This window comes from Salmo trutta, chromosome 12 (assembly GCF_901001165.1).
Source record: "Salmo trutta chromosome 12, fSalTru1.1, whole genome shotgun sequence".
In the NCBI taxonomy this organism is placed as follows: domain Eukaryota; kingdom Metazoa; phylum Chordata; class Actinopteri; order Salmoniformes; family Salmonidae; genus Salmo; species Salmo trutta.
This window is the reverse complement of record NC_042968.1, coordinates 3,193,740-3,211,269: the sequence shown is the minus strand read 5'-3', so window position 1 is coordinate 3,211,269 and position 17,530 is coordinate 3,193,740. Positions and strand designations below refer to the sequence as shown.

Sequence of the window (17,530 nt, the reverse complement as noted above, 5' to 3'; positions counted from 1 at the left end):
ACAATTGTTTACAGACAGATTATTTCACTTATAATTCACTGTTTCACAATTCCAGTGGGTCAGAAGTTTACATACACTAAATTGACTGTGCCTTTGAACAGCTTGGAAAATTCCAGAAAATGATTCCATGGCTTTAGAAGCTTCTGATAGGCTAATTGACATCATTTCAGTCAATTGGTGGTGTACCTGTGGATGTATTTCAAGGCCTACCTTCAAACTCAGTGTCTCTTTGCATGACATCATGCGAAAATCAAAATAAATCAGCCCAGACCTCAGATTCTTTTTTTAGACCTCCACAAGTCTGGTTCATCCTTGAGAGCAATTTCCAAACGCCTGAAGGTACCACGTTCATCTGTACAAACAACAGAATGCAAGTATAAACACCATGGCACCACGCAGCCGTCATGCCGCTCAGGGAGGAGACGCGTACTGTCTCCTAGAGATGAACATACTTTGGTGCGAAAAGTGCAAATCAATCCCAGAACAACAGCAAAGGACCTTGTGAAGATGCTGGAGGAAACAGGTACAAAAGTATCTATATCCACAGTAAAACGAGACCTATAATCGACATAACCTGAAAGGCTGCTCAGCAAGGAACTGTCCCAAGATGGCGTAGCAGTTCAGACGTCCTTTGTCTTCCTCTTGTCGTGTCCCGTGTATATATATATTTACATATTTTCTTCGCATATCTTTTTACATATTTTTTTTACTAAAAACTCAACCTCAAAACACTCTCCTGCAACCTGCCTCACCAATTAAAAAAATAAAAGTATTATTTACCTCAAATCTGAAATCCACAACAGAAGCTAGCCAAAGGTTAGCCTGGCTAACGTTGGAGTTCAGCTAGCCACGGTTAGCGGTCCTCAGCTATCCATTAGCTCGAAAAGCTATCGGCAATTTTTGTACAGCGCGACTCAGACCAGAGCTTACCGGACCTATTCTCTCTCCATATCTCCGGATTTCTACCGCAGGCTCTGGACGTTTACACCTGGATCTTGCAGCTAGCTAGCTGCTACCTGAGTGACTATTGGCAACGTTGGTCCCGGAGTTAACATAATTATTCCGGAGCTAGCCAGCTGAAGTGTTTCATCAGCCACTCCTGGGCTATTCCGTAGCTAGCCATTTGAAGAGTTCCATCGGCCTCTCCTGGGCTACAATTACCTATCCGGACCCGTTTTACTGCCGATGCGGAGCACCATCGGGCCTTCACGACTGGACCACCAGCGTTGCCTGCCCGAGGGAGTTATCCAACTGGCCCCTCCGTCGTGACGTAACCTGAATGCCCATCTGCGGCCCGCTAATCGTTAGCTGTCTTATCGGCTGCTATCTGAATATGTCTATCGGACAGTTTTCTTGGGCCACTATAACTAACTATTTTGCCAATTGGACTGGTCCCCCCTACCACACGGAACCCCACTAATCTACAGACGGAATCGCACGAGGTGGCTAAAAACAGACCTCCTCCATCAACTACCAGCTTGCTACCTATGGCTCGGCTAGCTATCTAACTCTCACTGGACCCTTTGATCCCTCGGCTAAGCATGTCTCTCCTTAATGTCAATATGCCTTGTCCATTGCTGTTCTGGTTAGTGTTAATTGGCTTATTTCACTGTAGAGCCTCTAGCCCTGCTCATTATACCTTATCCAACCTCTCAGTTCCTCCACCCACACATGCTATGACATCTTCTGGTTTCAATGATGTTTCTATAGACAATATCTTTCTCATCATCACTAAATGCCTAGGTTTACCTCCACTGTACTCACATCCTACCATACCTTTGTCTGTACATTATACCATGAAGCTATTTTATCGCCCCCAGAAACCTGCTCCTTTTTCTCTCTATTCCGGACGTCACAGACGACCAATTCTTATAGCTTTTAGCCGTACCCTTACCTTCATACTTCTCTGCTCCTCTGGTGATGTAGAGGTGAATCCAGGCCCTGCAGTGCCTAGCTCCACTCCTACTCCCCAGGCGCTCTCTTTTGATGACTTCTGTAACCGTAATAGCCTTGGTTTCATGCATGTTAACATTAGAAGCCTCCTCCCTAAGTTTGTTTTATTCACTGCTTTAGCACACTCTGCCAACCCGGATGTCCTAGCCGTGTCTGAATCCTGGCTTAGGAAGTCCACCAAAAACTCTGAAATCTTCATCCCTAACTACAACGTTTTCAGACAAGATAGAATGGCCAAAGGGGGCGGTGTTGCAATCTACTGCAGAGTTAGCCTGCAGAGTTCTGTCCTACTATCCAGGTCTGTACCCAAACAATTTGAACTTCTACTTTTAAAAATCCACCTCTCCAAAAACAAGTCTCTCACCGTTGCCGCCTGCTATAGACCACCCTCGGCCCCCAGCTGTGCTCTGGACACCATATGTGAACTGATTGCCCCCATCTATCTTCAGAGCTCGTGCTACTAGGTGACCTGAACTGGGACATGCTTAACACCCCAGGTATCGTACAATCCAAGCTTGACGCCCTCAATCTCACACAAATTATTAATAAACCCACCAGGTACCACCCCAAAGCCGTAAACACTGGCACCCTCATAGATATCATCCTAACCAATTTGCCCTCTAAATGCACCTCCGCTGTTTTCAACCAAGATCTCAGCGATCACTGCCTCATTGCCTGCATCCGTAATGGGTCCGCAGTCAAACGACCTCCACTCATCACTGTCAAACGCTCCCTGAAACATTTCAACGAGCAAGCCTTTCTAATCGACCTGGCCCTGGTATCCTGGAAGGATATTGACCTCATCCCGTCAGTAGAGGATGCCTGGTTATTTAAAAAAAATGCCTTCTTCACCATCTTAAAAAAGCATGCCCCATTCAAGAAATTTAGAACCAGGAACAGATATAGCCCTTGGTTCTCCCCAGACCTGACTGCCCTTAACCAACACAAAAACATCCTATGGCGTTCTGCATTAGCATCAAACAGCCCCCGCGATATGCAACTTTTCAGGGAAGTTAGAAACCAATATACACAGGCAGTTAGAAAAGCTAAGGCTAGCTTTTTCAAGCAGAAATTTGCTTCCTGCAACACAAATTCAAAAACGTTCTGGGACATTGTAAAGTCCATGGAGAATAAGAACACCTCCTCCCAACTGCCCACTGCACTGAGGATAGGAAACTCTGTCACCACCGATAAACCTACTATAATTGAGAATTTCAATAAGCATTATTCTACGGCTGGCCATGCTTTCCACCTGGCTACCCCTACTGCAGTCAACAGCACTGCACCCCCCACAGCTACTCGCCCAAGCCTTCCCCATTTCTCCTTCTCCCAAATCCATTCAGCTGATGTTCTGAAAGAGCTGCAAAATCTGGACCCCTACAAATCAGCCGGGCTAGACAATCTGGACCCTTTCTTTCTAAAATGATCTGCCGAAATTATTGCAACCCCTATTACTAGCCTGTTCAACCTCTCTTTCGTCGTCTGAGATTCCCATAGATTGGAAAGCAGCTGCTGTTATCCCCGTCTTCAAAGGAGGGGACACTCTTGACCCAAATTGCTATAGACCTATATCCATCCTACCCTGCCTTTCTAAGGTCTTCGAAAGCCAAGTCAACAAACAGATTACCGACCATTTCGAATCCCACCGCACCTTCTCCGCTATGCAATCTGGTTTCAGAGCTGGTCATGGGTGCACCTCAGCCACACTCAAGGTCCTAAACGATATCGTAACCGCCATCGATAAGAAACAATACTGTGCTGCCGTTTTCATTGACCTGGCCAAAGCTTTCGACTCTGTCAATCACCACATCCTCATCGACAGACTCAATAGCCTTGGTTTCTCTAATGATTGCATCGCCTGGTTCACCAACTACTTCTCTGATAGAGTTCAGTGTATCAAATTGGAGGGCCTGTTGTCCGGACCTCTGGCAGTCTCTATGGGGGTGCCACAGGGTTCAATTCTTGGGCCGACTCTTTTCTCTGTATACATCAATGATGTCACTCTTGCTGCTGGTGAGTCTCTGATCCACCTCTACGCAGACGACACCATTCTGTACACTTCTGGCCCTTCTTTGGACACTGTGTTAACAACCCTCCAGACGAGCTTCAATGCCATACAACTCTCCTTCCGTGGCCTCCAACTGCTCCTAAATACAAGTAAAACTAAATGCATGCTCTTCAACCGATCGCTGCCTGCACCTGCCCGCCTGTCCTGCATCCCTACTCTGGACGGTTCTATAATTTAGCCCAAACAACTACCCCTTCCCCTACTGTATTTATTTATTTTATTTTGCTCCTATTTTATTTTGCTCCTCTTCTACTACAAATCTACCATTACAGTGTTTTACTTGCTATATTGTATTTACTTTGCCACCATGGACTTTTTTTGCCTTTACCTCCCTTATCTCACCTCATTTGCTCACATTGTACATAGACTTATTTTTCTACTGTATTATTGACTGTATATTTGTTTTACTCCATGTGTAACTCTGTGTTGTTGTATGCTGTCGAACTGCTTTGCTTTATCTTGGCCAGGTCGCAATTGTAAATGAGAACTTGTTCTCAACTTGCCTACCTGGTTAAATAAAGGTGAAATAAAATAAATAAATAAATAAAAGGAATAAGCCACTGCTCCAAAACCGCCATAAAAAAGCCAGACTACAGTTTGCAACTGCACATGGGGACAAATATCGTACATTTTGTCCTCTGGTCTGATGAAACAAAAATAGAACTGTTTGGCCATAATGACCATCGTTATGTTTGGAGGAAAAAGGGGGAAGCTTGCAAGCCGAAGAACACCATCCCAACCGTGAAGCACGGAGGTGGCAGCATCATGTTGTGGGGGTGCTTTGCTGCAAGAGGGACTGGTGCCCGTCACAAAATAGATGGCATCATGAGGCAGGAAAAGTATGTGGATATATTGAAGCAACATCTCAAGACATCAGTCAGGAAGTTAAAGCATGGTCGCAAATGGGTCTTCCAAATGGACAATGACCCACGCATACTTCCAAAGTTGTGGCAAAATGGCTTAAGGACAACAAAGTCAAGGTATTGGAGTGGCCATCACAAAGCCCTGACCTCAATCCTATAGAAAATTTGTGGGCAGAACTGAAAAAGAGTGTGCGAGCAAGGAGATCTACAAAACTGACGCAGTTATACCAGCTCTGTCAGGAGGAATGGGCCAAAATTCACCCAACGTATTGTGGGAAGCTTGTGGAAGGCTACCCAAAATGTTTGACCCAGGTTAAACAATTTAAAGGCTATGCTACCAAATACTAATTGAGTGTATGTAAACTTCTGACCCACTGGAAATGTGATGAAAGAAATAAAAGCTGAAATAAATAATTATCTCTACTATTATTCTGACATTTCACATTCTTAAAAAGAAGTGGTGATCCTAACTGACCTAAAACAGGGAATTTTTACTAAGATTAAATGTCAGGAATTGTGAAAACTGAGTTTAAATGTATTTGGCTAAGGTGTATGTGAACTTCCAACTTCAACTGTATATAGCTCTGGAGAAAATTAAGAGACCACTGCAAAATTATCAGTTTCTCTGGTTTTACTATTTCTAGGTATGTATTTTGATAAAATGATCATTTTTGTTTTATTCTATGAACTACTGACAACATTTCTCCCAAATTCCAAATAAAAAATATTGTTATTTAGAGTATTTATTTGCAGAAAATGACAACTGGTCAAAATAACAAAAAAGATGCAGTGTTGCCAGACCTTGAATAATGCAAAGAAAATAAGTTCATATTCATTTTTTAACAACACAATGCTAATGTTTTAACTTAGGGAGAGTTCAGAAATCAATATTTGGTGGAATAACCCTGATTTTCAATCACAGCTTTCATGCGTCTTGGCATGCTCTCCACCAGTCTTTCACATTGATGTTGGGTGACTTTATGCCACTCCTGGCGCAAAAATTCAAGCAGCTCGGCTTTGTTTGATGGCTTGTGACCATCCATCTTCCTCTTGGTCTGTATATTCCTTTTTACATTTAAACTTTATTTAGACAGTTGGAAACAGAGGGGAAGACAGGCAAGTGGGAGAACAGTAGGAAGGGTGGATTTGGGGATTGAACCCCGGGGTACTACTCGAGTGGGGAGCGTTACCCCTCCACCTCCATACTTCTCGAAAGGACAGGCAACAGGTTGCATGAGAAAACCTTTGTAGCTATCCTGCCCGGAGCAGGGGCAGTCTCATGATACTTTTGTTACAATGTGCTGAGAGTGGGACAGACTAAGGTCGACTTACCAGCTCAGCATAAATAAAATAGGTCTTTTATCATTAGCGACATTACTGTTGCTTGACTGTAAACGCTGTGGGTTTTGGTTACAGCTCAACGGAGACGGCGATTGGTGTTCAAATGAGAGGTATATAGAGCTCTTGGATGAACTACAGAGGAACGCAGCTCCAGCCTGGGCACTTGGAAAAACAACAACTTGACAGCTATTACCATTCTTGATGTGGAAAAGTAAATTAAACGCTCGGCGTCCGCTTGCATAGGCTTGTGGGTGTGATGTTCTAACAGCTGCTTTTTATTCTGTCAACGATTTCCTACTAGACCTGACAACACTGAACTGTTTCCTGAAAATGACCTTTATCAATTTAATGTAAACAATTGTGTTTTGGGGCCTACATGTAAGAGAATAATCTTGAGAGAAACACTCTTCTCAGCAATAGCCTAGTTTACCAATTCTGGAAATGAGACTTAAAAAAGCCTCCAAATGTAGGTGTGATACATATGAAGTAAAAAAATGAGTATGTTGTGTCATCCATGGCTCTTCAACTCCTAATGAATTTGCTGACCACTTCAATGTGTGCATAACATTGTCAGCATTTTTTTATACATTCCATCGCCATTCATCACCAATGGAGGGGCAAAACATCAACAGGGCTACTCACACCTCTGATTTAACAACTGGCGAGACTGGATTTAAAAAGGTTAAGACCTTCAGGAATCTAGAACATTCCATTAGATTGCCGTAAATGTGAATCCAAAATCTGAATTCAACAGCTGAAGAAGAAATGTCTCACATTGGAAAAAGACAACCCATGGTTTGAATCAGTGCCCCAGAATGACATGGGGCTACATCCTGGCCCTGAAGCCAGAATCTATATGCTGGTGACTTTTTGAAGGGTAACCGAAGACAGAAGGCTATGGTCTGAGTCCGGTCAAAGATATTTGAGCCCTGAGTCAACCCAGACATCTCACGTGTTGTTTATGTCTCCTAATACTGACGATAATGAAAAGCACTTGCGTATTACATAAATACCCCTATTATGAGTAAGAGGTGGAATTAGGACGAGAGCGCAAGGGAGAGAGAGAGAAATTGAGCAGGGCAGGGGACGAGAAAGGAAGCGAGAGAGAGAGAGAGAAACATAATTCAGATAACAACATCAAGACCTACAGTTGATCGCAGGAAATTCCAAGTAAATGCTCTAGTCTTTGCCTATCTCCCTTGGGGAGCAAACCCTGAATTAGCCTAACCTTAGGCCAAGGGAAAAACTCAAAGACACCATGTAAGAAGAGTAGCCAACCTCTGCCAAGTTTGAAAATACTTGAATTGAGAGATGACAATGATAAGAATAACAACATTTTATATCAGTGGTAATTCTGCTGATTTGATCACTAAGTGTGCCATCAATTAAAAAGATCTAAACTCAGCAATAAAAGAAACGTCCCTTTTTCAGGACCCTGTTATTCAAAGAAAATTTGTAAAAATCCAAATAACTTCACAGATCTTCATTGTAAAGGGTTTAAACACTGTTTCCCATGCTTGCTCAATGAACCATAAACAATTAATGAACATGCACCTGTGGAACGGTCGTTAAGACACTAACAGCTTACAGACGGTAGGCAATTAAGGTCACAGTTATGAAAACTTAGGACACTAAAGAGGCCTTTCTACAGACTCTGAAAAACACCAAAAGAAAGATGCCCAGGGTCCCTAATCATCTGCGTGAACGTGCCGTAGGCATGCTGCAAGGAAGCATGAGGACTGCAGATGTGGCCAGGAAAATAAATTGCAATGTCTGTACTGTGAGACTCCTTAGACAACGCTACAGGGAGACAGGACGAACAGCTGATCATCCTGGCAAGTGGCAGACCACTTGTAACAACACCTGCACAGGATCAGTACATCCGAACATCACACCTGCGGGACAGGTACAGGATGGTAACAACAACTGCCCGAGTTACACCAGGAACGCACAATCCCTCCATCAAGGCTCAGACTGTCCGCAATAGGCTGAGAGAGGCTGGACTGAGGGCTTGTAGGCATGTTGTAAGGCAGGTCCTCACCAAACATCACCGGCAACAATGTCGCCTATGGGCACAAACCCACCGTTGCTGGATCAGACAGGACTGGCAAAAAGTGCACTTCACTGACGAGTCACGGTTTTGTCTCACCAGGGGTAATGGTAGGATTCACGTTTATCGTCGAAGGAATGAGCGTCACGCCTGTACTCTGGAGCGGGATCGATTTAGAGGTGGAGGGTCCGTCATGGTCTGGGGCGGTGTGTCACAGCATCATCGGACTGAGCTTATTGTCATTGCAGGCAATCTCAATGCTGTGCGTTACAGGGAAGACATCCTCCTCCCTCATGTGATACCCTTCCTGCAGGCTCATCCTGACATGACCCTACAGCATGACAATGCCACCAGACATACTGCTCGTTCTATGCGTGATTTCCTGCAAGACAGTGTTCTGGATATATAACGACGGAATTAATCGAACAAAAGGACCATTTGTGATATTTATGGGAGATATTGGAGTGCCAACAGAAGAAGCTCGTCGAAGGTAAGGCATGAATTATATCGTTATTTCTGAGTTTTGTGTCGCGCCTGGCGGGATGAAATATGATTGTCTGTGTTGTTTGATGGGGTGCTGTCCTCACATAATAGCATTGTTTGCTTTCGCCGTAAAGCCTTTTTGAAATCTGACACTGTGGCTAGATTAACAAGAAGTTCAGCTTTAATTTGGTCTATTGCACTTGAGAATGTATGAAAGTTAAATATAAAAAATATATATATTGAATTTGGCACTCCGAGTGGCCGGAGACTTTAATGCAGGGAAACCTAAATCAGTTTAACCAAATCTCTATCAACATGTTAAATGTGCAACCAGAGGGGAAAAAATTCTAGATCCCCTGTACTCCACACACAAAGACGCGTACAAAGCTCTCCCTCGCCCTCCATTTGGTAAATCCGACCACAACTCTATCCTCCTGATTCCTACTTACAAGCAAGAATTAAAGCAGGAAGCACCAGTGACTTGGTCTATAAAAAAGTGGTCAGATGAAGCATATGCTAAACTACAGGATTGTTTTGCTATCACAAAATGCTGATCCTCAACACTGGAGCTCCCCAGGGGTGCGTGCTCTGTCCCCTCCTGTACTCCCTGTTCACCCACGACTGCATGACCAGGCACGACTCCAACACCATCATTAAGTTTGCAGACGACACATCAGCGGTAGGCCTGATCACCGACAACGACGAGACAGCCTATAGGGAGGAGGTCAGAAACCTGGCCGGGTGGTGCCAGCATAACAACCTATCCCTCAACGTAACCAAGACTAAGGAGATGATTGTGGACTACAGGAAAAGGAGCACAGAGCATGCCCCCATTCTTATCGACGGGGCTGTAGTGGAGCAGGTTGAGAGCTTCAAGTTCCTTGGTGTCCACATCAACAACAAACTAGAATGGTCCAAACACACCAAGACAGTCGTGAAGAGGGTACGACAAAGCCTATTCCCCCTCAGGAAACTAAAAAGATTTGGCATGGGTCCTGAGATCCTCAAAAGGTTCTACAGCTGCAACATCGAGAGCATCCTGACCGGTTGCATCACTGCCTGGAACGGCAATTGCTCGGCCTCCAACCGCAAGGCACTTCAGAGGGTAGTGCATACGGCCCAGTACATCACTGGGGCTTCTCAACAGTTTTTCCCCCAAGCCATAAGACTCCTGAACAGGTAACCAAATGGTTACCCGGATTATTTCCATTGTGGGCCCCCCCCAACCCCTCTTTTACACTGCTGCTACTCTCTGTTTATCATATATGCATAGTCACTTTAACTATACATTCATGTACATACTACCTCAATTGGCCCGACGAACCAGTGCTCCCGCACATTGGCTAACCCGGCTATCTGCATTGTGTCCCACCACCCGCCAACCCCTCTTTTTACGCTACTGCTACTCTCTGTTCATCATATATGCATAGTCACTTTAACCATACCTACATGTACATACTACCTCAATAAGCCAGACTAACCGATGTCTGTATATAGCCTTGCTACTGTTATTTTCAAATGTCTTTTTACTGTTGTTTTATTTCTTTACACACACACACCTTTTTTTCGCACTATTGGTTAGAGCATGTAAGTAAGCATTTCACTGTAAGGTCTACACCTGTTGTATTTGGCGCACGTCACAAATAAACCTTGATTTGATTTGGAGTGCTGCATCAGATAACCTGGCCTCCACAATCACCCGACCTCAACCCAATTAAGATGGTGTGGGATGAGATGGACCACAGATTGAAGGAAAAGCAGCCAACAAGTGCTCAGCATATGTGGGAACTCCTTCAAGAATGTTGGGAAAGCATTCCAGGTGAAGCTGGTTAAGATAATGCCAAAAGTGTGCAAAGCTGTCATCAAGGCAAAGGGTGGCTACTTTGAAGAATTTAAAATATATTTAGATTTGTTTTACACTTTTTTGCTTACTACATGATTCCATATCAAATCAAATTGTATTTGTCACATGTGCGGAACCGTGAAATGCTTACTTTACAAGCCCTTAACCAACAATGCAGTTCAAGTTAAGAAAATATTTACTAAATAAACTAAAGTAAAAAATAAAAAGTAATAATAAAATAGCAATAACGAGACTATATACAGGGGCTAACGGCACTGAGTCAAAGTGCAGGGGTACAGGTTAGTCGAGGTAATTTGTACTTGTAGGTATGGGTAAAGGTGGGGTGGTGTGAATGTAAATAGTCCGGTGGCCATTTGATTAATTGTTTAGCAGTCTTATGGCTTGGGGGTAGAAGCTGTTAAGGAGCCCTTTGTTCCTACACTTGGCACTCCGGTACCGCTTGCCGTGGTGTAGCAGAAAGAACAGTCTATGACTGGAAGCTTTGACAAAAACATTTTCTCTGACACAGCCTAGTATACAGGTCCTGGATGGCAGGAAGCTTGGCCCCAGTGATGTAGTGGGCCATACGCACTACCCTCTGTAGCACCTTGCGGTTAGATGCCGAGCAGTTGCCATAACAGGCGGTGATGCAACGGTCAGGATGCTCTCGATGGTGCCGCTGTAGAACTTTGAGGATCTGGAGACCCATGGCAAATCTTTTCAGTCTCTTGAGGGGGAAAAGGTGTGTCTAGCCTTTTCTGCCTGCCTTTTCCTGTAGTCCACAATCAGCTCCTTTGTCTTGCTCACATTGAGGGAGAGGTTGTTGTCCTGGCACTACACTGCCAGGTCTCTGACCTCCTCCCTATAAGCTATCTCACCGCTGTCGGTGATCAGGCCTACTACTGTGTCGTCAGCAAACGTAATGTTGGAGTCGTGTTTGGCCACACAGTCGTGGGTGAACAGAGAGTACAGGAGGGAACTAAGCACGCACCTATGAGGGGCCCCAGTGCTGAGGATCAGCATGGCAGATGACTTGTTGCTACTAACCCTCAACACCTGGGGGAGGCCCGTCAGGTAGTCCAGGATGCATTTGCAGAGGGAGGTGTTTAGTCCCAGGATCCTTAGCTTAGTGATGAGCTTTGTGGGCACTATGGTGTTGAACGCTGAGCTGCAGTCAATGAACAGCATTCTCACATTGGTGTTCCTTTTGTCCAGGTGGGAAAGGGCAGTGTGGAGTGCGATTCAGATTGTGTCGTCTGTGGATCTGTTGGGGCGGTATGAGAATTGGAGTGAATCTCGGGTTTCTGGGATGATGGTGTTGATGTGAGCCATGACCAGCCTTTCAAAGCACTTCATGGCTACCGACGTGAGTGCTACGGGGCGGTAATCATTTAGGCAGGTTACCTTCGGCACAGGGTGGTCTGCTTGAAACATGTTGGTATTCCAGACTCGGTCAGGGACAGGTTGAAAATGTCAGTGAAGACACTTGCCAGTTGGTCAGCGCATGCTCAGAGAACACGTCCTGGTAATCCGTCTGGCCCTGCGGCCTTGTGAATGCTGACCTGTTTAAAAGGTCTAATTCACATCGGCTACAGAGTGTGATAACACAGTCATCCGGAACAGCTGATGCTCTCATGCATGCTTCAGTGTTGCTTGCCTCGAAGCGAGAATATCAGTTACTTAGCTCGTCTGGTAGGCTTGTGTCACTGGGAAGCTTGCGGCTGTACTTCCATTTGTCGTCCGTAATAGTTTGCAAGCCCTGCCACATTCCACGAGCGTCGGAGCCGGTGTAGTACAATTCAATAACCCTGTAGTGACGCTTTGCCTGTTTGATGGTTCCTCTGAGGGCTTACCAGGATTTCTTATGAGCATCCGGGTTAGAATCCCGCTCCTTGAAAGCGGCAGCTCTACCCTTTAGCTCAGTGCGGATGTTGCCTGTAATCCATGGCTTCTGGTTGGGGTATGTGCGGTCACTGTAGGGATGACGTCATCAATGTACTTATTGATGAAGCCAGTGACTGATGTGGTGTACTCCTCAATGCCATCGGAAGTATCCCGGAACATATTCCAGTCTGTGTTAGCAAAACAGTCCTGTACCTTAGCATCTGCATCCTCTGACCACTTCCTTATTGAGCGAGTCAATGGTACTTCCTGCTTTAGTTTTTGCTTGTAAGCAGAAAGCAGGAGGATAGAGTTACGGTCAGATTTGCCTTCCCTGTAGCTCAGTTGGTAGAGCATGGTGTTTGCAACGCCAGGGTTGTGGGTTCGATTCCCACGGGGGGCCAGTACGGAAAAGAAATATATATTTAAAAAAAATTAAAAAATGTATGCATTCACTACTGTAAGTCGCTCTGGATAAGAGCGTCTGCTAAATGACTAAAATGTAAAAATGTAAATGTAATTTGCCAAATGGAAGGCGGGCATTGTATGAGTCTCTGTGTGTGGATTTAAGGTGGTCTAGAGTTTTTTCCCTCTGGTTGCACATTTAACATGCTGGTAGAAAGTTTCCATGCATTAACATCCCCGGCCACTAGAAGCACCGCCTCTGGATGAGCATTTCTTGTTTGCTTATGGCCCTATACAGCTTGTTGAGTGCCGTCTTAGTGCCAGCATCGGATTGTTGTGGTAAACAGACAGCTACGAAAAATATAGATGAAAAGTCTTGGTAAATAGTGTGGTCTACAGCTATCAGGAGATACTCTACCTCAGGCGAGCAAAACCTTAATATTAGATTTTGTGCACCAGCTATTATTAACAAACAGACAGACTGCCACCCCTTGTCTTAACGGACGCAGCTGTTCCATCTTGCAGAAGGAATGAAAACCCTGCCAACTGTATGTTATCCATGTCGTCATTCAGCCACAACTCTGTGAAACATAATATATTACAGTTTTGAATGTCCCGTTGGTAAGATATCCTTGATCAGAGCTCATCCATTTTGTTATCCAATGATTGCACGTTGGCTAATAGGACTGATGGTAGAGGGGGTCTACGCACTCGCCTACAAATTCTCAGAAGGCAGCCCAACCTCCGACCCCTTTTCTCCGTCTTTTCTTCACGCAAATGATGGGGATTTGGGCCCGTTCCCGAGAAAGCAGTATATCCTTCGCGTCGGACTCGTTAAAGAAAAAATCTTCGTCCAGTTCGAGGTGAGTAATCACAAAAGTTATTTTCGGTCATAAGTGACGGAAGCAGCAACATTATGTACAAAATAAGTAAAAAAATAAGTTACAAACAACGCGAAAAAACAAACAAATTGCACAGTAATGGTGGTTTACTGGTAAACTTAGAACATTTCCAGTAATATACCCTCCCTTTGCAACCCTAGTCACAACTACTACTGAAGAGCACTAGAAATAGGGAGGGGTAGCCCAAAAACTGGGAAATCTACATATAGTAGAGCAAAAATTATGATGAGCTTCGGCGAAGGATACCCGCTGCATTGCGGCGAGAGGCTTATCGCATGCACAGGATAGCAGCGTGTGTGACCCCCATCTGCTAGCTCACCACTTTGTGGTTTGGACCAAAAATCACAGCCTCCCTTCATTTCCATCTTCGCACTAGCTCAGCTTACTGTCAGAGCAACGTGCTACCTGTCAACATGCCTGGCGAAGTCTGTGTGGTCTGGGCCTTGCTGCAACATTGAACAGAGGCCCTAGGGGTGAACGAATGGTGTGTAGGTGAACATTGTTCCTGAGCACTGTCTCAAGATCAGTTTTCCTTTCATTTTTTAGTGTCTATCGGTTTTCAACCTCTTTTTGGTGGAGAAGTTAGGCCCACCTTAAACATGTCACCTGTATCTATAAGTCTAAGTAGTAATCTTGACTGGGCAGCACAGTTTAGAATAGAATGGACCACAGACAATGGAGAAAACAACTGTACTTGTGTCGAAAAACTCGAATAGGGATTCACACTGCCAAAACAGTGCCTGCCTACAATTTTTTATAGTTTTCTTTTGGTTGTCCAGTTATTAGGTCTACCTTCGAGAATGTCAGATATCCAACACAGTAGCTTGTTAAAATGGTTAGCATGAAATTAGAACAAAACATTTCAAAGATTCACTCTAACCTTGAAGTTTAAAACAAGTTAAAGGGTGTCTCACCTGTCTGCCACTGGCTTGGCGATGGCTTCAAATATGTCCTCTTGCTTGACTGTTTGATCAAACACCTCTTGGAACCTGAAGGGAAGTGGGAAAATAAAGGACTTTCCACACACTGCACTTTAAATAGAGGAGAAATCATTACTTCTATGCACAGCAGAAAATTAACACTTTGGACCGGGGTTACAGCCTCGACTGAAAATAATGTTCGGTAGAGATTCTCCTCTAAGCATGCTTTTTAGTCCAAATGTAGGCCAATACAAAGGACAAGCAAAAAAAGGATTTTGAGATGAATATTTGAGAGGAATATCTTATTAAATAAACCCAAAAACGTGGACTGAAGAACGTACTCCTTAAAGGGGCAATCGGTCACCCGCCACTGATTTGGTAAACAGCTGAGGGATGGGGATAGAGAAATGTAACCACTCTAAAATTCATAGACAGAGCTATGAATGCAAGAACTGACCATCCATGAGATCAAAATTATAGATATAATCATGATTTGAGGTCATACAGTTGAACTAAGCTTAAGGTACTCAACATTACTTAAAGTATGTGGACACATGCTCATAGAACATCTCATTCCAGAATCATGGGCATTAATATGGAGTTGGTTCCCCTGTTGCTGCTATAACAGCCTCTACTCATCTGGGAAGGCTTTCCATGAGATGTTGGAAAATTTCTGTTGGGACTTGCTTCCATTCAGCCACAAGGGCATTAGTGGGGTCAGGCACTGATGTTAGGCCTGGCTCGCAGTCGGCGTTCGAATTCATCCCAAGGTGTTCAATGGGGTTGAGGTCAGGGCTCTGTGCAGGCCAGTCAAGTTCTTCCACACCGATCTTGACAAACAATTTCTGTATGGACCTTGCTTTGTGCACGGGGGCATTGTCATGCTGATATTGGAAAGGGCCTTCCCCAAACTGTTGCCACAAAGTTGGAAGCACAGAATATCATTGTATGCTGTAGCAATAATATTTCCTTTCACTGGAACTAAGGAGCCAAGCTCAAACCATGAAAAACAGCCCCAGACCATTGTTCCTCCTCTACCAAACTTTACAGTTGGCACTATGCAATCGGGCAGGTAGCGTTTTCCTGGCATCTGCCATACCCAGATTCCTCCGTCAGACTGTCAGACGGTGAAGCGTGATTCATCACTCCAGAGAACGCGTTTCCACTGCTCCAGAGTCCAATGGCGGCAAGCTTTACACCACTCCAGCCGACGCTTGGCATTGAGCATGGTGATCTTAGGCTTGTGTGGGTCTCCTCGGACTTGGAAACCCATTTCATGAAGCTCCCGACGAACAGTTCTTGTGCTCATGTTGCTTCCAGAGGCAGTTTGGAACTCGGTAGTGAGTGTTACAACCGAGGACAACAATTTTTACACACTACGCGCTTCAACACTCGGCGGTCCCATTTTATTTTTATTTTATTTCACCTTTATTTAACCAGGTAGGCTAGTTGAGAACAAGTTCTCATTTACAACTGCGACCTGGCCAAGATAAAGCAAAGCAGTTCGACACATGCAACAACACAGAGTTACACATGGAATAAACAAACATACAGTCAATAAATACAATAGAGAAAGTTTATATACAGTGTGTGCAAATGAGGTAGGATAAGGGGGGTGAGGCAATAAATAGGCATAGTGGAGAATTTTTTACAGTATGGCAAATTAAACACTGGGGTGATAGATGTGCAGAAGATGAGTGTGCAAGTAGCGTTCTGTGACCTTGTGTGGGGCTACCACTTCGCGACTGAGCTGTTGTTGTTCCTAGATGTTTCCACTTCACAAAAACAGCACTTACAGTTTACCAGGGCATCTCTAGCAGGTCTGAAATTTGACCAACTGACTTGTTGGAAAGGTGGCATCCTATGACTGTGCCACATTGAAAGTCACTGTAAGGCCATTCTACTGTCAATGTTTGTCTATGGAGATTGCATGGCTGTGTGCAAAATTGTATACACCTGTCAGCAACAGGTCTGGCTGAAATAGCCGAATCCACTAATTTGAAGGGGTGTCCACATACTTTTCTTTATACAGTGTATTTATAAGTTATATTATTCAAGAATAAACATATTACGTATATAAAAGTCCCAAAATCATTGTAGAAATCTCATTTACCCCTTTAAATTATTTTCCAAACTGTGGGAATAGTTAGGCTAAGTCATCTTCAAAGCCTGCCACACCCCAAATAATGTCCCTGGGAAGACGGGAAAGATCTATCAGGAGCAGTCCGCCCCGAATGCTCTTCTATGTGGGATTTTATTCCAACAGGCGCAAGGGAACTTTCGCAATCTATTAAAAGGCTGTTGTGGTTAAGAGGCCTCTCAATAGCCACGGCTGACTACAGAACTGTGAATTGAGGGCTTGGAAGCGTGGCATGAAGGGCTCTGCCCTGTATTATAAGGACAGCAGCCTTCACCGCCACAATGAATCAGACATTGTATCTTTGCCATTACGTAGGCCTATGTGAAAAGAGAAGTATGTCTATGCTTTTGTTGCCTGTTACACACACTAAATTATTCCGCTGCTCTGTCGTTCACTACATACTTTAATCTGAGACTGTCATCATTGAAGTTGTTTGTGGTGACGAGGGGCGTTTTACAAAACAAAGTAATTTGCAATTGGTTAGAGACGACCCAATCAGAGTATCAAAGCCAATGTTCAAAGCCAAACCATTGTTTTCTGGACCAATCTGACGGACTATAAATATATTTTTTTGCATTCGGTGAAGGGTCGTGGGAGGTACTCAGATCCAGACTCATTGCGAAGAAGAAAGTAACATCCGTGTTCGTGGCGTAACGTTTGGCCAGACCAAGGAGTCTTGGT

General features: G+C 44.3%; 1 protein-coding gene across 2 annotated transcripts in view; it reads right to left on the bottom strand.

Annotated features, from left to right (window-relative positions):
- Positions 1-17,530, bottom strand: part of kif6 (kinesin family member 6) — a 261,943-nt gene that overhangs the window by 227,568 nt on the left and 16,845 nt on the right. For both annotated transcript variants that reach the window (XM_029766851.1, XM_029766852.1), the window contains exon 3: positions 14,704-14,778. In XM_029766851.1, the coding sequence (XP_029622711.1) occupies positions 14,704-14,778 (75 nt within the window). The remainder of the gene's footprint in view (positions 1-14,703; positions 14,779-17,530) is intronic.